This window comes from Lithobates pipiens, unplaced genomic scaffold, assembly GCF_037356315.1.
Source record: "Lithobates pipiens isolate NorthernLeopardFrog02 unplaced genomic scaffold, aLitPip1_a1.2 Scaffold_19, whole genome shotgun sequence".
Taxonomy (NCBI): Eukaryota; Metazoa; Chordata; class Amphibia; order Anura; family Ranidae; genus Lithobates; species Lithobates pipiens.
Window position 1 is genome coordinate 146,854,168 of NW_027507764.1, and position 23,059 is coordinate 146,877,226.

Genomic DNA, 23,059 nt, shown 5'->3' on the forward strand with positions numbered 1-23,059 from the left:
GTATCCAGTGCCACATCACAAACGTACTTAAGGCCTTGCACTAACTGGTCTGCTAGTTCCACGCAGACAGGGTAAGCCTGTTGCTCCCCCAATTTGTGGTGAAAAAGTTTCGCCCACTCAGTAAGTGTCTGACACAAGTGCGGATGCCAGTACTGGTCGCATTGCTGACCCCACAACCGTCAACGAGCCACTGCCTCGGTCTTCCTGTTCGTGGGATCCTTAAATGCAGGAGTCCCCTCTAGCGGTTTAACATGGATACTGGGGGGTCCACGACCGGAGGAGCCGACCACTTTGAGAAGGCTCTCCTCAAAAGGGTAACACACCGCCATGTATTTGGGGACTGAAAAGGTCAGTTGCGGTCGACCCCATTCCTTGTATATGAACGTATCTGCTGGCTCCTGAATTTTCAGGGTATCACGCACAGCTGTGATAAGTGCTCCAACAAGCGCTTTATCACGCACGGACCCGGATTCATCCTCACTGTCCTGGTCATTGTCATCTGAAATGACAGAGCAGGGGTCACCATCCTCAGCGGGGGCCAGAGTCTGCGTCAGAGCTCACCCCAGACGATTGGGGGGGGGGGGGGGTTAGGGGCCGTCTTACCACCTTTGCGACAAATGTATTAAGGACCGCCGACAAAGCGTCCAAAGGCACTGCACTGTCTGCAGGTGAACCGGTTGCAATTGCCTGGATTTCGGGGGAAGAAACCTACCCTGTCTGCCACCTGTTGGAGACTTAGGACAGTGATGTTCCCACCCTAACTGCTGCAGGCTGAGGGGCCCCAACCGCAGGACTCGCCACCCTGACCGAGTTCTGCACTGTCCAGCTAGCTGTGCTAGTTAAAAAGTGCATATTAAACAAAAAAATACCTTTGACTTACCGGTGACAGCATTTCTACAAGCCTTTCAGGACAGCACCTTTGAGAGAGCGTAGCACCACCTCTTCCCAGGAAACACGTGACAACGCCCCCTTTTAAAAGCAGCTGCTTCCAGCATGCCGACAGTTGTTACAGAGAAATCATCCAAAATGCTGGAAAATATAAGCAGACATTTACCAAGCCCTATAATTATACTTTACATAGTACACAGTAGGCTGCTGTCCTGAAAGGCTGGTAGAAATACCGTCACCGGTAAGTCTAAGGTTTTCTCCCTTTGCCTTTCAGGACAGCACCTTGGAGAGGATAACCGAGAAACTTACTTCAGGGTGGGACTACTGTCACAAAACCTTCCTACCAAAGGATTGGTCCGAGGTTGATAGTAGATCCAAGCGGTAGTGCTTTATGAAGGTCGGAAAACTGGACCATGTGGCAGCCTTGCAGATTTGCTCAGGAGATGCCCCGGCCCTTTCTGCCCATGATGCCGCCACTGCTCGAGTAGAATGAGGCAAGATCCCTTCCGGAGGTTTCAGACCCAAAGAGATGTATACCTCTTTAATGGCTTGTTTTAACCATCTTCCGATGGTGCTTTTGGAAGCTTTAGGTCCCTTGTGAGTACCTTACATTAAAACAGAGTGAAGATGATTTTCTAACTTCCTTTATCTCTAGATATTTAAAGAGGAAGTAAATATTCCCAGTAATCATATGACCACTATGTATAGAGTTTATAAACTCACCAGTATAAGAATTATAGGATCTTTCCTGCTGTTTCTGTAGCTTGGCGTGTTTATCTTTTCCTGCCTATGCCAGCGCCATGTTTGCAGTTGCCTTCCAATTCTAGCCTCATCTGTACTTCTGCCCTTTTCTCTCTGAACAAGCTGGAATCTCTGGCATGCTCAGTAAAGATTAACCAAGCCTAGTTTTAGTTAACCGTTACCATGCCAACGGCCCGGCAAACCAATAAGAGCACACATGCAGAAGTGGACCCGGGGGGCGTGGCTTGGACATGGCGGAGTGAAGGAGTGTTTGTCTCGAGCTCCCAACACGCCAGAGTCGCTCACTATACGGCCACAATGTTTCTAGCTGCATGACATGACCTCCCGGAGGAGGCGGAGAACAAGGGGCACCGCTACTGCTAACCTGGCGGCTTCGATCAGCCGCTATCTTCGGCAGATGGGCCAAACTGCATCGGCCCAGGCAGAGACACATGGCGCACGGGGGTCGGTGGTGCTGCTCCCCGCGGACATGTCCGCCTCTCGGAGCCAAGACCCGCAGTCTCTGGAGGGAGTTCCGTCGCTCCTGGCACCCGTCTCGGACAGCCCCAGTGGATGGGGGGCTTCACTGAGACAGACGCACGCCGATGCAGAGATAAGGGAGCTGTTGCTGCCACTGCCAACACGGGCAGACATTGAGGCTCTGGTGCTGCGGATGGAGGAGAAGCATCACAAGGACATCACGGAACTCCGCTCGGAAGTCCATACAATAGATGCCAGACTCACCATGGAGGAATCTGAGGTCAGCTCGATGGGCTCTCGGGTCGCTAAGCTGGAGAGGGATCAGGAAGCATTTCAGGAGCTATTGGCGGAATTGCAGCTTCAAGCAGAGGATTTTGAAAATCGCAGCCGCCGCAACAATCTTCGGATCCGGGGGTTGCCAGAGGCAACCGGTCCGGAAAATCTTCAGGAGACAGTTCTGGCGATCCTGCGACAGATCTTGGGCCCTGATCCCCCCGCCAATCTGGAGTTTTACAGAGTACATCAGGCGCTTGGCCCGCGATCGCAAGACCCGGAGCATCCTCGGGACACGATCTGTCGTCTCCACCGGTACTCCCAGAAGGACCAGGTTCTTCGTGCGACCTGGACTAGAGATCAAATCGAATTTGATGGAGCCTCAATTTCTATTTTCCCGGATGTTTCGCGGGCCACGCTGCAACGCAGGGCCATGCTTAAGCCCTTACTTGAGAAGCTGAGAAAAGCAGAGCTGCCCTACCGATGGAGTTTTCCACTACAGCTGGTGATCCGTAAAGGCGGTTCCTCCTTCACCGTGCGGCGACACGTGGACCTTCCAGATCCATTTGTCTTCTTGAACATGGATCCGTTTCCTGTACCTGACTGGTTGAAGCCTCTTCCAACCAGGGAAGCCAGTTCTGCGTTTAGAAACCAGGGAGTTGGTCTACCGCGCCGCTCCTCCAGACGGAGACGGGGAGATCAGCAACATGGAGGAGCCAGGGAGCCTGAACTGTAAAGGTCCAGAGACACTGGTCAGACAACCGGCTCATCAGGTATGCCATTGACTCTTTCCACACTTCTGTTTATGGCCGGGATGCTAGTTGGTTGGCGCGGGGGGGGGGGGGGGGGGGGGTTTGATGCTTTCCAGCAGGAGAAAAGTTACTACTCCATTCCAGAACAATTTAGGTCTCCTTTACCCCTGTGGCTAGCTGACCGGGGACCCGGGATCAGTGTATACCTCTCACTTGTGAGCCGTTGGGGGGGGGGGGCATGGATTTTTATCACAAAAGAGGAGAGACTTCTACCCTTGATGCTCGGGGGGGGGGGGGGGGGGGGGCTTGTAGGCATACCCCCCTCCCTGACCTCCTGGACTTTGCCGCTGCCCTAGGAACATTGCCTATCCAGGGCCGCGGGATGCCTGGGAGTGACACTGGGCAACGCAAGCACCTATTGTTTTTCCATATTCTAGCAGCGAAGCGGATGTTGGGGGGGGGGGGGGGGGTCTGTATTGAGGAAGACAGCAAAGATTGACTGCAAATGTTCAGTGGTAGATCTGGGCAGTGTTGCAACTTGAGAGGGTGGGTGGACAGGCCTCTATTATCTGGCCGGCAGGCTGGTCCATGAGGGCTGATAGGTAGGGGGGAAGACACCGCGCTATATTAAGAGTAAGGGTGAAAAAACATGAGGGCTGATAGTCAGGGGGCACTGCTCATCCACCGCACCACCCCCACCCTCTGCTTGGGGATGCCCGCTCTCCTTCCCTTCTCTCCCCCATGGGGTCCACCTTCCTCGGTGGGTCCCTCCCTCGGCCCGCTTCCCCTTCCACTAGCTGGCCCGGCCCTCCCTCCCCTTTCCCGGGGCTTCCTTCCCTCCCTGGTTCCCTCTCCTTCCGCCTTCCATCCCTCCCTTCCCGGCCCTTCCCCGACCCCAAGCGGGGCCCCCCCCCCTTTTTGCAGGAGGCAGGCTCGTAACTAGTTGCCTGCTACTCCTCTGGGGACCCCATGCCCCGGGGTGTGGGGCGGTGTGCACGGGGGTGGCGATGGGGTACCCGCCAACTCCACATTTTAGATGGAAGGAGACTACATGCACCCGACCTTGCGGGGCGTTGGGTCACCGAACCCCTTCCTAGATGATGGATAGGAGACTCTCCGGACACGACTCTGGTCCCGATAGCTACAGGGTCGTGGAAACAGTCGTTTTAAAAAGGTTCTTTGTTTGGTTTGTACTGATTTACTATGTTGATGCTTGCTTTAGTCATCCATATAGTCTTAAGAGTTGAATTTATTAAGCGGAATTGCCTGGCGGTATGCCTCTGCCCGGGGCCACAGACAAGGCTTGGCTGTCATGGCTGTGGGAGGGGGGGGGGGGGGGGGGTCTGGGTTTCGGGGGACGGGCGGCGACCTTGTGACGTCGGGGTCGGCGGTGCCTGACCGGCGAGTCCACCCGCAGGAACTCTGTATTAGCGGTTGTATTGCTGCACATACATCTTGGGTTGGGATAGGGAGCTCCGGAACCCTGCTGCGCCATCAAGGTTCTGCTTTTTGTGCCCCCCCTGCCTTGTTAAATATAATACTGCCGTCATGTCTGACTTTTGGACATGTTTCCCTAGAACTTCCTGGAAGGAGAAAAGGCTTAGAGTAATAGCCTTCAACTCTCTCCAATTTGATGACCTTCTTGCCTCTGGTTTGGACCAAACCCCCTGAATTGTTTGTGCTTCTATGTGAGATCCACAGCCCCATGTGCTGGTATCTGTGGTCAGTCTTCGGGTTACCGGAAAATTCCAAAGAAGCCCTTTTGAAATGTCTCTGGTTTCTCCACCACCAGAGCGTCCTTTTTGCTCTTGCCCTGTCACGTACCTAGTGGAAGAGCCTGACCTGCAGGAAGAGACCTCTCTTGCAGCTCCGACTCGAGGGCCCTGGTAGAGTATACAGGAAGCACAAGAGTCCGGAGTGGCACGAGTGCCAGGCAGGATCAACAGCAGCGGAAAGGTCTGGAACCTAGGAAGTACTGTGTAGTGGAACCTCCAGCAGGATCAGGAGACAGGCTAGGACATGGAAGGAGCTGGGTCAGCAGGTGGGTGCAGCAGGCTGGGACAGGACAGCAGGTAGGCAGCTGGAACCAGGCTGAAGCTGGACTGCAGGCAGGAGCTGGACCAACAACTGGAGGCAGGACAGCAGACAGGCACCACGAACCAGGATGCTGGAAGCAGGGAAGTCAGACAGGCCGGGTCGGTGGTCAGATTCAGCGGAGGTACCAAAGGAGCAAGCAGGGGACAAGCCGGGTCGGTAATCAGGCAGACAGCAGAGGTACAAGAGGATAAAGCAGAAGGGTAGTCAGGCAGGCCGGAATCAGGTGCAGGCGGATAGCAAGGATGGTAGGTGGACAAGCCGGGTCAAGGGTCACAGAAGGCAGGTTCTCAGGGTCAGGATACTCACACGCTGTAGATCAGACAGCAAGATTTCAATGTGACAGACCGAATTAAATAGCCCGTCTGGCGCCAACAGGCGCGCACACGCGGCGGAAGGCCCAGACTGTCTTTCGCTGGCAGGATCTTCCTGATATGCCCCTATGTTGAACTTCTTTAGAGGTTCCTGGTATGACCAATAACATCAGAATATCTGCCTGCAGTGGAAGGGCATGAAACCTGGCCCACTGTACTTAGGGAATTACCGCTATCAACAGACCCAGAGCGGACATGGCTTGTCTAACAGAAACCTGAGTTGAATTGAAGTGCTCTCAGGGCCAACTGCATCTTCTCCATTTTCTCCTGGGGCAGAAATATTCTCTGTTCTAACGAATCTATTTCGTACCCCACAAACCTTACCTTTTGGGATGGTATTAGGTTTGACTTCTGAAGGTTGAAAAGCCAACCCAAACTCTTTAGATGTGCTTGAGTTATTTGTAGATTGACTTCTACTTGACCCTTTCAGTCGGCAAATAGTAGCAGGTCGTCCAAATAGGGCACTACTGGAATCCCCTTCAGCCTCAGGGGCTCCAAAGCTTCTGCCATCACTTTCGTCAATACTCTGGGGGAGGAGGAAAGGCCGAAGGGCAGAGCCCAGAACTGCAGATGCCAACCCCCCCAGATTGACTGCAAGATGCAGGAACCTTTGTGATGGGGGCGCTATTGGAATATGGAGATAGGCATCTCTCAAATCGATTGAAGCCATGTAACATTTGGGGGTTATTAAGTTCCTCACCAAGAAAATCATATCCATCCTGAAATTTTGTATTTTATGAATCGGTTTAGGACCTTCAAATTGAGAATCAGGCAGAACTTTCCTGATGGTTTTATGACCAGAAAAATATGGGAGTAAAACCCTTTCCCCTCTTGATCTTTTAGAACCTGGGAAATTACTTTCTGTTGCATCAGTTTTTGAAGAGACTTCATAGCCAGAGCCTTCTCCCGATCCTTTGGTAGGTTTGTGATCTAAAACCGATTTGGGGGGGGGCTTTGTGAGAATTCTAGTTGATATCTTATTTTGATAGAACCCAGAATTAATGGAATTCTTGTTTTTTCCCCAAGTTGGTAAGTCCCCGCCTACAGGGAGATGGTCATTGTTTTTTAGGGGTTTTCTCGGGGGTTCTAAAAGTACCTCGCCTCTACGTCTTCCTCTCCGAGGATTCCAGGGTCTTTTCTGTGTCTGGTCTTTTTCTTTATCAGCTTGCCGAAGAAGGCCGAAAATTTTTCCTCTGCTGCACCACTTTTTTCTTCTGAGGGAAAGCTTTCTTTTTATCTGCTGTCCTGTCAAGGACAGTCTCCCGTTCTGGCCCGAACATCAGGTCTCCTGAAAAGGGAATTCCGCACAGTTTTACTTTAGAAGCTGAATCGCCTCACCAGGTCTTTAGCCAGAGGGCTCTTCTTGCTGAGTTAACAAGTGCGGAGGACCTGGCTGACATCCCGATAGATTCTGCAGAGGCATCTGTCATATATTTGACTGCCTTAAGTAGGGTAGGGAAGGATTCCAATAGATCTTTTCTGGAGGTACCTGCTACCATATGGTTCTTAAAGGGGTTGTAAAGAGAATTTTTTAATTTTTTTTAAAAAACAAACATGTTATACTTACCTCAACTGTGCAGCTCATTTTGCACAGAGTGGCCCCGAACCTGCTCTTCTGGGGTCCCTTGGCAGCTGTCTCGGCTTCCTCCCTCAGATGCTTCTCACGTTCATGTGAGCTCCCTCGCATGGTGAGAAGCATCTGCGGGCGCGCTCCCGTGATACAGCCGGCGGCTATAGCCGCTCGCTGTATCACACGGCCCCGCCCCCGGCGCTCCACGTCAGTGGATGTGATTGACAGCAGCGTGAGCCAATGGCTGCGCTGCTTTCCATCCACCCACTCCAGCCAATCAGCGGCCAGGCTGAACGGTGGAAAGGACGTCGGGGGACGAGCGCAGGACTTTCGAGGGGTGAGGTAAGTAAAACGGAGGGCTGGGGGCACAGGCACTGTCAGATGTTTTTTCACCTTAATGCATAGAATGCATTAAGGTGAAAAAACATTTACCTTTGCAACCCCTTTAAGTTGATCTAACCAACACTCCACATTCCTAGCCACAACTGTAGCTGCCATTGCGAGTTTAAGATTGGATAGGGATGAATCCCAGGCTTTCTTCAGTAGCCCATCTGCCCTCTTGTCCATAGCATCTTTGAGAATGTCTATATCCTCAAAGGCTAAATCAGTCTTCCTAGATACTTGTGAAAAAGCAGTATTTATTTTTGTTTTTTTATTCCACACCAATTCCTCGTTCTCAAAAGGAAACCTTTTGAGGGCCTTAGAAAAGAACTGTCCTTTCTGGATCCTTCCATTCCTTTTTAATAGTGTCCGTTAGAACTTTATGAACAGGGAAGACGGTCTAATTTCCTCCAGCCCCTGGTAGAGCTGCACGATTCTGGGAAAATGAGAATCACGATTCTTTTGCTTAGAATGAAGATCACGATTCTCAAAAAACTGTTTTATTTGAAAAATTTACAGGCAGGGTATCGCCATGGTATTGCTGGTTACTGCAGGGTATGGAGGGATGGCTGCTTCCATCTCTGGATCTCTCCCCTCCACTGTACAGATTAGTACAGAGGGGGAGAGAAAGCGGCATCATGACATGACGCCGGTTTGTTTACAAGTGATCGCTCCGTCAGAGCGATCACAGTGTAAACAGCCTGGGTGTAGAAATATGGCCGCCGCTTCGGAGCTAGGCCGAAGCCGCGGCCTTTCCTAAGCCGAGACCGCGGAGCGCTCTGCGGATCACGGCATGTGCCGATCCGAGCGGGGTGACCCGTTCAGATCCGTTGCCCCCCTACTACTGTGTATAGCAGTGCGCACTCACACTGCTGTTTCCCAGCCACTGTACCCGCCCACAACCAGGCAGCGGCACGCCACATCGCACGCTCCAATGACTGACGTCAGTTCCGGTGGCTGACATCAGTTCCGATATCCGCCATTTGCTTTCCACGCTGGTTACGCGGAACCGACGGCACTAAAAGAAAATCGCGGGTCACCCAGAACTTAGATCGCGTGGGGGGGTGAATCGAGATTGTGATAGTTTCGCGATTAATCGCACACCTCTAGCCCCTGGTACATTTTGTTATGTACTGCCAGCTAGGTTTTTCTTTCTGGATCTCCAGGGTAGTATAAATTGCTTTGAGTAATTTGTCCACCTCCTCAATTGAAAGCATATACCTAGAAGATCTTGCTTCTTCCACCTCCTCAGAATCAATGGTTGAGGGTGGAATGCCTTCTTTCTTCCTCAGACTCACTTCCCACCTGCCTGGAAGTGGACGGTGGGATTTTTGCATGAGGGGCATTTTCTCCCTGCTCTGACTCGGCAGTAGCTTTCTGAAACAGTAAACAAATGAACCCCCAGGTCCTTCTTTTAGGGCTATAGCCTCTAAAAAAAGAACAGATAGCACCTACAGCCAAAACCCCAAGTGCCCAGAGTCTCTCTCCTTGCTGAACTGCTAATAGAACATTTATTCGGCACCGCCATGCAGAGATCCCGCGCCCACCCCCCCCCCCCAACACCACAGCCGGATGAGCTCCGGCAGACTATTACTCATATGAGCCAGAGAAGAAAGGGACACCGGAGCACCCCCCCTCTTGTGCGGGAAGGAGCTGGACTGGTCTGAGCACAAAACAAGAAGGGTACTGCCAAAACCCCCTCCTTGGAGAGCGCTTGGCCCCTCTGGTTCCCCAGCAGTGCTTCCACCATGGCGGAGTAAACACTAAAATTGACGGCATGGTGGAAGCAGCTGCTTTTAAAAGGGGGTGTTGTCACGCAACAGGTGGAGCTACGCTCTCTCCAAGGTGCTGTTCTGAAAGGTGAAGGGAGAAAAAACACAATCATACTCACCTATGTGCAGCATCTAATGGAGAACTGATCACAATTGCTGATCGCTCAGTTCTCAGTATTCTGTAAATACAGAGCAGTGACTGCTAGTGCACTCCTGTGACCCACAGGAGAAGCGTGGACAAAAGAGCATACGTCTTTAAGCCCAATAGCCTTGAATCGTTTTATGAATGCTTTTCAGTTACAATGGTAAACTGCAGAAAGGTGGTAGGGGCCTAGTATTAACACAGGCTATACTCAAAAAAACAGGCTTTCAACAGCTATGCTAATAAAGTCAGCAATGGAAAAAGTAGGATGTTGAATCAGGCCTTCAGATGCGGCTATGAACAGTGTGGGACTTTAATTGTGCCTCAGACGAGTATAATGAAAAATAGAATACAAATACTTAAATTATAGAAAAAGGTATAAACTTTATTGATCTGCAATTCGGCAGTACCTTCTAAGAGTGACATCAGCCGAACCTATGTCCCTCTGAGCCGGCGTCTTGTTAACAGACTCTGGGTGAGTGGAACTGCATGTATTTGAAATGAAAACTGTCTATATCGGCATGTATAGAGAATTTTAACGCTTACATGTAGTTATTCCCTATATTCTCTTCATTCTGCATTTATATGTGTATTCGAACTTAAACACTCCATGTAAGCGAAAACACCGCTGTTCATGAATTATGTCATGTAACTGTATATACATATTGGATGTTCCATAATAGAACGTATAGTTTGTATTAACAAATGTTTTACACAATATATTTATATACACCTATGCGTAACAAATGCATCATATCCTTGTTCTTTTTATTTATCTGGAATTCTTGATTTATGTTAATCACGTCACTTATGCATTGTTCATTATTTTTAGAACTCCTGTGATATTCACTGTGCTACTCTCAAGGCCCTGATGAAGCGGAACTGTCCGCAAAGCGCGTAGGCCATACCTTTTCTATTTTGTCTGGGACTTGCAGACTGGCTTCAAAATTCCAAGACTAACTTATTTTAACTTGTTTACTCTTAGGTACTGCCGAATGGCAGAGCAATAAAGTTTATAAATTTTTCTATAAGTATGTGTATTCTATTTTCATTATACTCCTCTGAGGCACAAGTCCCACCCTGTTCTACTTTTTTTGAAACAGAGTTGCATATTCTTAGGGGATGGTGCCTCTGCAAGAGTATCTAATTCCACGACTACCCCAACCCCTACACACAAGCCTTCAGCTGGGAGTTATCAGAATAGTGGAAATTTCTCTAAACTCCTCCACAGTAGGCATTTAAGCAGTGCAAAAACTGTCAGGGAATACAATGTTCATAGTGAGATTATAACATCCTTTGCATATGCCAGGAAGTATCTTGATCTGGCTAAATACCTACACATCCTGCTATTGTAGAGACATGCCATCAGATTCATGTCAGATGTATCACACTGACAGATCCAATGATAAATAAGTGTGTAAGAACCATTCCCTGGGATTTAGTGAGGTTTAGGGGCAGGACACAGCCAAAGCAGAGCAACTTAGGAGAACATTTTCCAAATCTGGGGTCTAATATTTCACAGGGGAACAGCCCCTGCAGAGACTACCTGGGGATCCAGTATGATCATTAGAATTTGAGCCACTTAACTCCTAGGATATGGGGGTCTGAGGGAATGATTTGTAATTATAGAATGCTTCTATGGCTGGCAGTTGCAAGGCATAGAAGAAATGGTTATAAGTACCAGTACAACAAAAGCAATACCTGTACACATTAAAATTAACCCCAAAAAAATTTTAATTTCTTCCCATGTTAATTATAGGCAATGTCAGTCGTTTACTAGTGTATAGCTACTGCTTCTAGGAGGTCAGACACAAGGCAAAGCAAGGCAGAGCCTCCTCTAGTGGCCATACCTTTCCATTTGCTGACAAGCTCAGTTTACTGTCCTGAGAAGCTAGGTTAGCCCTGCTAGTTCAAAGCATGCAAGCTGGAGATTTTTCTATTAAGAACTGTTGGCAGTGTACTATATTCCAAAATGCAGTTTCTTCCATTACCCAAATGTAGTTTCAAAAGCAGACTTTTCACAAAGCAATATTTAAACAATATGAGAAAACAGAAAAGAATACTCCGCTACCTAGTGATCAAACATAACAAGAAAAATAAAATAATAGCTGCAGTTCAAAAATTGTGAGATATACACAAATAACATAGGAAAAAATAAATGAGCTGCACTTAACGTTAAAAAATTTGATAAGGTATAGGAATCTGTGACAAACCCAACCAAAATATATGTATAAATCAAGAAAATATTGAAAAGTAAATACAAGTGACAGTGTAAATACACTAAAAATGAATATGCTGAATAAAACGTCCCAATTGTGTCACTCAAAAACACAAGAAAAATGTAAAATCGGATAAAAAATTGTCCAATAAAGTGAAGGTGAAGCCACAAGTGAAATAATTATCTAGTGAAGTGAAATAAAATTAACACCCAATAATGTGATCCCCCACCGCCTGGAATACACGCTTATCGGAAGGCAAGTTTAAAAAACCCGTAGCAGAGGATATATCCAGCAGGAATGCAGGTACAGCTCAGCCTCAGTGATGAACTCAGGGGCAGGAAGGATAACTTGGTCCAATGATCCAAAAAACTATCAAGCAGTAGAGCCCAGAAAAATAAAAACAGGGTACTCCATAGTGTAAACCAGTATGGAAAATTTGGAGAGGATAAAAAAAGATGCACTTACATCAAATATCAGGTAAAATAGTGCCTTACATGGAAAACACAGCTGGCTGGCTTGCAATCGCCTGTTCCTACGTTTACTAGCCGGCCGGCTGTGTTTTCCATGTGAGACACTATTTTACCCGCTATTTGATGTAAGTGCATCTTTTTTATCCTCATTAAATTTGCCATACTGGTTAACACTATAGAGTACCCGGATTTTATTTTTCTGGGCTTTACTGCTTGATCGTTTTTTTTTTTTTCATTGGACCAAGTTATCCTGCCTGCCCCTGAGTTCATCACTGTGAGGCTGAGCTGTGACTGCATTCCTGCTGGATATCTTCTCTGCTGCAGGCTTTAATCTTGCCTTCCGGTAAGCGTGTATTCCAGGCGGTGGGGGATCACATTATTGAGTGTTAATTTTATTTCACTTCACTGCATAATTATTTCACTCGTGGCTTCACCTTCCCTTTTTATGGGCAATTTTTTATCCGATTTTACGGATTTACTTTTTTTTGTGTTTTTGAGTGACAATTTTATTCAGCATATTCATTTTTAGTATTTACACTGTCACTTGTATTTACGTTTCAATATTTTCTTTATTAATTTACACATATTGTTTTGGTTGGGTTTATCACAGATTCCTATACCTTATCTATTTTTTGAACATTAAGCGTAGCTCATTTATTTTCCAATATTTCAACAAAACAGAACTGTGAAAAAATGATTCAAACTCACCCGGATATCAATGCCCCCAACAAACACAGTATTGGGTACAACTTTCCCCTCAGGGAGCACATAACCAGATGGCTGATCCTCCATTGGACTTCCTGTATCCGACTAGACAAGATAAATGATTTCAATGTCAGAAGCATTGTGAATATATATTGCACAAATATATGGTAACGTGCAGTGCTGAGTTAGTGAGCTGGACCTCAACCAAACATATGCTACATGCAAAAATCACTTATATGCATAAAAGGTCATATAAAGCTTATTAGTAAGCTCAATGTTTGGCATACACAGTAGAGAGAGTTAATGTATAATAATATAATACAGTGCAATAATAAATATAAAGTGCATGTGCATTCTTAAAGCGGAGGTCCACCCTAAAGTGGACCTCCGCTCATCGGAACCCTCCCCCCCCTCCGGCGCCACAATTGGCACCTTCAGGGGGGGGGGGGTGCAGATACCTGTACAGTACAGGTATCTGTACCCACTTCCGGGATAGCTCTCTGCGGAAAGGGGCGTATATTACGCCCCTTTCCGCAAGTGCCCGCCCCTTCCCGCAAGTGCCCCGCTGCCTGCTGGGAAAACACACAGATCCCAGAGGCAGCGGGGACCGTCCTTATTGCGCAGCGCGGCTCGCGCATGCGCAGTAGGGAACCGGGAAATGAAGCCGAAAGGCTCCATTTCCTGATTCCCATACCCAAGATGGCGGCGGCAGCACCCGAGATACGATCTACAGATCGGCTTTGGGTGCCGACATCGCGGGCGCGCTGGACAGGCAAGTGTCACTATTTGAAAAGTCAGCAGCTGCAGTATTTGTAGCTGCTGGCTTTTAAAAAAAAAAAAAAAAAAACGCGGAGTCCCGGTGGACTCCCGCTTTAAGTGCATATAAAGTCCATGAATCAATGATCTCAATGAATAAAGTCACTTCAAAGTAGATTTGTGAAGACAAATTTGTCTGTAGATAGTCCGCCACCAGTAGAAAAAAAGGTTTACCAGACAAGTTGAGCCCAAATAGGCATATGCCTAATAAGTCAAAGCTTGTGGAATTATACACCCAGGGGAAACGTACATCAGCTTACAAAACTTCCAATATGGGAATATAAACTTCAAGGGTCCCTCACAGTATTGTTTCCAATGGATTTTCACCAGGGGATTAGTGACCAAGGACTAGAGATGCACGATTCTGACCAAAATGAGAATCACGATTTTTTATTTAGAATAAAAAGATCACGATTCTCATGATTCTCGCAACGTAAAATCTTTCACATTATACAAAAAAAAATGGGCTAACTTTACTGGTTAGGTTTTTTTTTTTTATTCATTAAATTAAAAAAAAAAATTGCATTTGAAAGACCGCTGCACAAATACAGTATGACATAACATATTGCAACAACTATTTTATTCTCAAGGGGTTCTACAAAAAAAAAAAAAAAAACCCTTACAACACACTGACCTACAGGTAAGCCTAGATTAAGGTTTACCTGTAGGTCCAAGAAATATCTCCTGAACCTATACGGTTTAGGAGATATTTGCCCGAAGACAGGCACCGCTGTCTACAGCGCATGCGGCGTAGACAGCGGCGCGCAGGCGCACTGAGCGCGGCACCGTCAACGACGAAGATGGCGCGCGTGTCGGCTACCGTGCGCATGCGCGGGAGTGACGTCATCGCGGGTTCGCCAAATGACAGCGGCGGAACAGCGAGACCCCACAGAGAAGATGGATGTGCCGGACTACAGGGGACAGCGGTGACTGTCCATCCATGTCTCCATGCCTTTTGTTGAGAAATCACTTTGTATCCCCTGAAGGCCTGAAATTGGGAAGCAACTCATTCAACAGCTACAGTCTTCCAGGGAAGTAAACAGTAAAAAAGGGAGGACAGACCATATTGGCCCCATAAAAAATGAGGAAGGACATCTGGTTACAAAGGATGGGGAGATGGCGAAGGTATTGAAACTATTCTCCTCAGTCTTCACAAGGGAATCGGGGGGCTTCAGGAACCAAAACTGCAGTGTTTGTCCTCATGATACATCACAGGAAGCACCACCATGGTTAACAGAGGACAGAATTAAAATTAGACTTGGGAAACTTAACATTAATAAATCACTGTGACCAGATAGTTTGCACCCCAGGGTACTTGGGGATCATTGTTCCTAATTTTTACTGACAGTCTACTGACTGGAATGGTACCAGCTGATTGGAGAAAAGCCATTGTAGCACTAATATTTAAAAAGGGCCCAAAATACATCCCTGGGAATTAGAGGCCAATTAGCCTAACATCAATAGTATGTAAACTCTTGGAGGGGGGTGATAAGGGACTATATTCAAGATTTTAGACGTGGTGTATCTGGATTTTGCAAAAGCATTTGACACAGTTCCCCAAAAAAGATTACTGTACAAAGGTCCGTTGGCATGCACCATAGATTGAGTACATGGATTGAAAACTGTCTACAAGGCGACTTCAGAGGGTGGTGATAAATGGAGAGTACTCAGAATGGTCAGGGGTGGGTAGTGGGGTCACCCGGGGTTCTGTGCTGGGACCAATCCTATTTAATTTGTTCATAAACGACCTAGAGGATGGGGTAAAGCACCACGATTTTTAGCGGCACTTTACCGTCGTTGCTGCAGTTTTCAAGCGCTAGCGGGGTGCTTTTAACCCTTTTTATGGGCAACGCTTTTAATGGGTAAAGGTCCACTTTAAGGACCTTTCAGATGGGCTTTCCAATCAGGTCCACCAGTGACGTTTTCAAGCAGACCTGATCAGAAGCTCCATGCAGCTCTATGGACGTAAACGACTTGTGTCCATTTAGACCAGCCTACCTCCGAGTTTGTCCAGGCCCAGAAAAAAACCTAAACTTTGCAGACCTAAACATGATGGATCGGAGTGAGCCTAACTTAACCCCCTGCCACCCCACCACAGTACATTTACTGCAGCAGCTGCAGGCTCAGACATATATATTACACATGATTCTGCAGCACGCTCCTCCTGTGACCACTGTTTCCACTGGACACATCAGATCGTTGCTGTAACCAGGTATCATGTGATTGACCTTTCCTTTCATGAACTTGCATACTGTAATCATCTCACAGCAATCACATGGTACTTGGCTACCTGTACCATGTGATCAGCTGTAGCCACAGATCAAAACCATAAGCAAGCTGTTCATAAACGGGAAACCTATTCATGACAGCTAAAACTATTTCTTATACAGTGATCACTGTATAAGCAATAATCGTAGGGGAAAAAAAAAATCACCTCCCAGAGTAGTTTCACTATGGTGACACAGCTACTGATAGGATGTGAAAAAAAAAAAAATTATGTTTTTAAAAATCGAACAACTTTTTTTTCATACTGTCACCAGTCTATCCCTGATCACTGCCACATCAGTCATGATGCTGTACTACAAGGTGACAGTATGTAAAAAAAAACAATTGGCAAAAAGAACAAATTTAATTTCGTTTCTTAACCACTTCAGCCCCGGACCAATGGTCAGCCTAAGGACCAGAGGTCTTTTTACAATTTCGCACTGCACTGCTTTAACTGGTAATTGCGCGGTCATGCAATGTTGTACCCAAATGAAATTTGCGTTCTTTTCTTCCCACAAATAGAGCTTTCTTTTGGTGGTATTTGATTGCCTCTGCGATTTTTATTTTTTGCGATGTAAATGGAAAAAGACCGAAAATTTTGAGAAAAAATATATTTTCTACTTTTTGTTGTAAGAAAAATCGAATAAAAACTCAATTTTAGTCATACATTTAGGGCAAAATTTATTCAGCCACATGTCTTTAGTAAAAAAAATGTCAATAAGCGTATATTTATTGGTTTGCGCAAAAGTTATAGCGTCTACAAACTAGAGTACATTTTCTGGAATTTACACAGCTTTTAATTTATGACTGCCTCTCTCATTTCTTGAGGTGCTAAAATGGCAGGGCAGTACAAACCCCCCCCCCAAATGACCCCATTTTGGAAAGTAGACACCCCAAGGAAATTGCTGAGGGGCATGTTGAGCCCATTGAATATTTTTTTTTTGTCCTTTTTGGAAGCCTAGCCACGTATGGGACCCCGAAAACCAAGCACTGCCTTCCGGATTGCAATATAAAAAACACTACCAAAAAAAACTGTTGGCGATCGCAGGGATCAGGCCTGACTCTGCGATCGCTACAGTTTGTGTTTAGTGTTTTGTATGTGACAGTGATCGATCGATACTGCACTTGGGTGGGCTGGGCGGAGGGGCAAAACGCAGGTGCTAGCAGGTATCTGGGCTGATCCCGCTAACAATGCGTTTTTTTGGAACCCTAAACTGCTGGGGACGCTAGTATAGATCTGATCAGATCAGATATTGATCTGTTCAGATTCTATACCACTACGGGAGGTTTATGCTTTGCGCGTGGGTGTTAGCGGTACTGGCACTAACCTAGCGCTGCCTGGGGCGACGCAGACCCTGACCCTAAAACCTAATTGATATCACCCGCCGGGTGATCAGGGGGTTAAACCTTTATTGGGTAATAAATGGTGGGTGCCCTGATGCTATAAAACGCAAACTAACCAGAGTCACCCGTAACACTTATACGGTGATCACTGGTGAAAGGGTTAACTAGGGGCAATCAGGGGGTTCAAATTTTTATTAGGTAGTATATGGGGGTCCCTGGCGCTATATAAAAACCTGACGGGGAACCTAAATAACTAACTGGCTAACCAGCGTCACCAGTGACACTTATACGGTGATCGCTGGTGAAAGGGTTAACTAGGGGCAATCAGGGGGTTAAAACCATTATTGGGTAGTATATCGGGGTACCTAGCGCTATAAAAACCTGGCGGTGAACCTAAAAAAATAACTAGCTACCTAGCGGCACCAGTGACACTAATGCAGCGATCAGAAAAACGATCGCTTAGTGACACTGGCAAAAGGGGGTGAAAGGGTTAACTAGGGGCAATCAGGGGGTTAAAACAGTTATTGGGTAGTATATGGGGGTACCTAGCGCTATAAAAACCTGGCGGTGAACCTAAAAAAATAACTAGCTACCTAGCGGCACCAGTGACACTAATGCAGCGATCAGAAAAACGATCGCTTAGTGACACTGGCAAAAGGGGGTGAAAAGGTTAACTCTAAGGGCAATCAGGGGGTTAAACCTTTATTGGGGGGTGGTAGGGGGCTACCCTGGACCTAACACTAACTGCCCTGACAGTTTTTACTGTCACAACTGAAACTGAATGCAGTGATCAGTAAATAAATGATCACTGCAATCAGTGACACTGTGACTGGGAGGGGGGTGCCTACATGTTAGTGTAGTGTTTGGTGCACTTACTTTCAGTCTTCTCCTCGTAGTCCGGTCAAAAAGACCGCCCCGAGGAGAATGACATCACTTCCTCCCTGCCTGTGTTTACTATACACAGCGGGAGGAAGCTTCTCATTCGACCGGAGCGATCGAGAGGGGATGGCCAGAAACCAACGGCCATCCCCTCATCCCGGATCGCCGCATCCAGCGGGAGGGGGTCCGATCGGATTGATTACAATTCAAATATATATCCCATAGTTTGTAGACGCTATAACTTTCACACAAACCAATATACACAATTATTGGGATTTTAACAAATGCATGTAGCAGAATACATTTTGGCCTAAACGAATAAAAACATCTGATTTATGTGTCTTATGACAAAGTAAACATTTTTTCAAAATTTTCGGTCTTTTTTCATTTACATAATAAAAATGACAGTGGTGATCAAACACCAAACAAAAGCTCTATTTGCGTGAAAAAATTATACAAAATGTGGGTACGGTGTTGCATGACCACGTAATTGCCAGTTAAAGTAGCACAGTGCTGAATTGCAAAAAAAATGCCCTGGTCATGCAGGGGCTAAAACCATCCAGAGCACAAGTGGTGAAACAGACACTGCAGTCCGTTTACATCTGACCACTCAGAGCTGTCACAATCCACCGGACACAAATGCAACGGGCCCAGATGTCAAATGGAGATCTTTCCTACCCAGCTCCGATTCAGCACAAGATTGACTCATGGATCCCTGCAGAGCGGCCCTGTGTAAAAGAGCCCTTAGAGGGACTTTACCCTTACACTGCAAAGATTTCCTCTCACTTCCTGTCTACAGGACCGTGAAAAAAATCTCCCCAATGGGACACAGATGGGGGGGGGGGGGGGGGTGAAGAAAACTTGATGGATGTTTCCACTGCTTCGTATTCTACCCCAAAAAATAAAATGTTTTGATGCTCCATTTATACTTTAACCATTTCAGCCCAGGAAGGATTTGCCCCCTTAACCACCAGGCCATTTTTTTGCAATAAGCGATGTGTCGCTTTAACTGACAATTGCATGGGTGTGCGACGTTGTACCCAAACAAAATGTACGTCTTTTTCCCCACAAATAGTGCTTTCTTTTGGTGGTATTTGATCACCTCTGCGTTTTTTATTTTTTCCGCTATAAACAAAAAACGACAATTTTGAAAAAAAAAAATTTTGTACTTTTTGCTATAATTCAGGGGTTGACAAATTTGCTTGGATTCTAGGAGCCAGCTAAAAAAGTGAGGAGCCAGGTCCGTGACGGCGATCTGGACCTGTCCCTGGCCTGACATGGAGACGAGTGAGGGGAAGATAGCCCCCAGCCCCCCACATATGAGATCACCTCTCATTGGACACACCGCTTGAGTGCTAAACGGCCGCTGTGATTGGCCATTTAGCATGATCTGTGATTTGCTGTATCCAAGGGACACGGCCAACACAGAACTTCCCCGATGCGCGCCCATGGCGGCGTTCAGAGGGGAAGTAAACAGGAGGATGTCCAGGGACCCCCTCCCGGCAATTGGTGTCCGCGCTGTAGACATCTTTTGTCTATAGCGCGGGCACGAAGTGGTTAACAAAAGAATGTGACTTTTATTTCCGCCATGTTCCCGCTTATTAACGTCATATCCCCGCTAAGGGTTAGATCAGGTCCGCCTGAAAAACTGACAGGTGAACCTGATCAGACAGCCCTTGTGAAAGGCGTCAAGCAGGGAGGATTACAAATATTTTTTTTTTTCCCCTTAATTAAAATAATTTTTTTTACTTTTTACAAAAAAAAAAAAAAATAATAATAATTATATATATATATATATATATATATAATATAATGAGAAGCCATTTACCAGCCACCACACTCACCGTTGGGCAAAAGGCGCCAGATGACGCCCGCAATCACTTCCTTCTCTTCACTTTGGGAAGGAAATGGGCGGGCAGTGAAAAACAGGCAGGGGAGCTTCACTCCATTAGGATTAGCATTATTGGAATAGGGTGTAATTTCTACATCCACCACAAGATGGCGCCAGACTACCGAAAGATTTTAGAAGGCCGCAAAGCCGCGGCCTCAATTACTGGCCGGCGCGGCCCGATGCAATTGCGCGGCGGAGTTTGGGGTCCAAATGGAGACAGGAAACCCCAGCAGCGTTGCCCCAGGCGCCAGGACACGAATTCTAGTCGCAAATGCGACCGGGCGCCCGGGGTTTGTCGAGCCCTGCTATAATTCATATCCAAAAAAAAAAATATAAAAAAAAAAAACAAATTTATTCATCAGTTTAGGAAGACATGCTTCTACATATTTTTGATTAAAACACAATAGGCATATATTGGCTTGCGCCAGTGCTCGACAAAACCCGGGCGCCAGGTCGCATTTGCGACTAGAATCAGCGACCTGGCGCCTGTGGCAGCATAGCTGGGGGTATCCTGTCTCCGTGGACCCCCCCCCCCCCGATCACGTCGGGCCGCGCCACAGGCGGCCGGTAATTGATCCCCCGGCTTTGAGGCCTTCTGTGATCCTATGGTTCCTTCTGGAATCTGGCACCCTCTTGTGGTGGGCGTTGGAATTACAACCAACAATGCTAATGGGATTGCCTGCCAGTCTTTCTCCATCCCTTTACTTAGAACCCCTAAACAAAAAAAAACAAAAAAATTATATATTTTTTTTATTATTTATTCTAACACCCTAGAGAGTAAAATGGTGGTCGTTGCAATACTGTCTGTCACACGTACGTATTTGCACAGCGGACTTACAAGCGCACTTTTTTGGGGAAAAATAATTTATTTAATAAAAAAATAAGACAACAGTAAAGTTAGCCCAATTTTCTTTTTATATTGTGAAAGATAATGTTACGCCGAGTAAATCGATACCCAACATGTCACGCTTCAAAATTGCGCCCGCTCATGGAATGGAGACAAACTTTTACCCTTTAGGAAAACAGGCATATAATCATGCAATGCAGGTGGTAAACTTGGATGGCACACTCCAAACTCGATAGATGGATCATAGGGTGAACCAGATACATGAGTATCAGATGGATCATCAGAACTCACACCAGGGTCTTCAAAAAGTTACACTGGTAAATTTATACCATGAGCAGGGCCCTCCTAAAACAGCCCATGGATTGATCAAAAATCAGCTGGTTCCAACCCCTTTAACACTTTTTTCCACACTGGAAACAGATTGCATCGGTGTTCTCACCCATGTGATCTGATTCCTGTGAGAGATCTGTGAACATATTTGGGGGTGTCATGAACATTGTATTGCCACCCGCAGTTGTTCGTGAGATGCGAATCGGGAACAGGTTCTGTAATCGCGCTAGTTCCCACATCGCTATAGTGTGAAGCTAGGCTAAAAGTGGTTGTTTTTATAGAATATTTAAGAAATTTCGGCCGCCGAAACATATCGGCCGAAAATGCCCTTTTCGGCAATTTGCCGAAAGAGAAAAACAGCCGATAATGGAGCCGAAAATGGGGCGTGGCCTGGGTGGGGAGTGTATAGCGCAGGAGAGCCTCCTCCGCCGCCTGTTTGATCACAGCTTTCATTTCAATAGCTGTGTGTTCCCGGCCGCGCGCCGTCACACACAGCCCCTCCCCCTTGTCCGGGCACTTAGACAGATTATCCGCAGGATTGGACGGATGCGGCTCTCTTCCCGGCACAGGCTGACTGCAAAATGGCACACAGGGACACTGGCTGCAAAATGGGGGACACTGGCTGCAAAATGGGGGACACTGGCTGCAAAATGGGGGACACTGGCTGCAAAATGGGGGACACTGGCTGCAAAATGGGGGACACTGGCTGCAAAATGGGGGACACTGGCTGCAAAATGGGGGACACTGGCTGCAAAATGGGGGATGCCTCCTGTACCACGTCCTCGGTCTCTGCCCATCTTCTGTACCATGTCCCCAGTCTGGCCATCTCCTGTACCATGCATGCAGTCTCTGACCACCTCCTGTACCATGTCGCCAGTCTCTGACCACCCCCTGTACCATGTCGCCAGTCTCTGACCACCCCCTGAACCATGCATGCAGTCTCTGACCACCCCCTGAACCATGCCCCCAGTCTCTGACCACCTCCTGTACCATGCCCCCAGTCTCTGACCACCTCCTGTACCATGCCCCCAGTCTCTGACCACCTCCTGTACCATGCCCCCAGTCTCTGACCACCTCCTGTACCATGCCCCCAGTCTCTGACCACCTCCTGTACCATGCCCCCAGTCTCTGACCACCTCCTGTACCATGCCCCCAGTCTCTGACCACCTCCTGTACCATGCCCCCAGTCTCTGACCACCTCCTGTACCATGCCCCCAGTCTCTGACCACCTCCTGTACCATGCCCCCAGTCTCTGACCACCTCCTGTACCATGCCCCCAGTCTCTGACCACCTCCTGTACCATGCCCCCAGTCTCTGACCACCTCCTGTACCATGCCCCCAGTCTCTGACCACCTCCTGTACCATGCCCCCAGTCTCTGACCACCTCCTGTACCATGCCCCCAGTCTCTGACCACCTCCTGTACCATGCCCCCAGTCTCTGACCACCTCCTGTACCATGCCCCCAGTCTCTGACCACCCCCTGTACCATGCCCCCAGTCTCTGACCACCTCCTGTACCATGTTGCCAGTCTCTGACCACCTCCTGTACCATGCCCCCAGTCTCCGACCACCTCCTGTACCATGCCCCCAGTCTCCGACCACCTCCTGTACCATGCCCCCAGTCTCCGACCACCTCCTGTACCATGTTGCCAGTCTCTGACCACCTCCTGTACCATGTCCCCAGTCTCTGACCACCTCCTGTACCATGTCCCCAGTCTCTGACCACCTCCTGTACCATGTCCCCAGTCTCTGACCACCTCCTGTACCATGTCCCCAGTCTCTGACCACCTCCTGTACCATGTCCCCAGTCTCTGACCACCTCCTGTA

General features: G+C 47.6%; 1 protein-coding gene across 1 annotated transcript in view; it reads right to left on the bottom strand.

Moving 5' to 3' along the window:
* Nucleotides 1–23,059, bottom strand: part of DAZL (deleted in azoospermia like) — a 127,637-nt gene that overhangs the window by 98,723 nt on the left and 5,855 nt on the right. Inside the window, exon 2 of the mRNA XM_077491380.1 lies at nucleotides 12,865–12,966. Coding sequence (XP_077347506.1) covers nucleotides 12,865–12,966 — 102 coding nt within the window. The remainder of the gene's footprint in view (nucleotides 1–12,864; nucleotides 12,967–23,059) is intronic.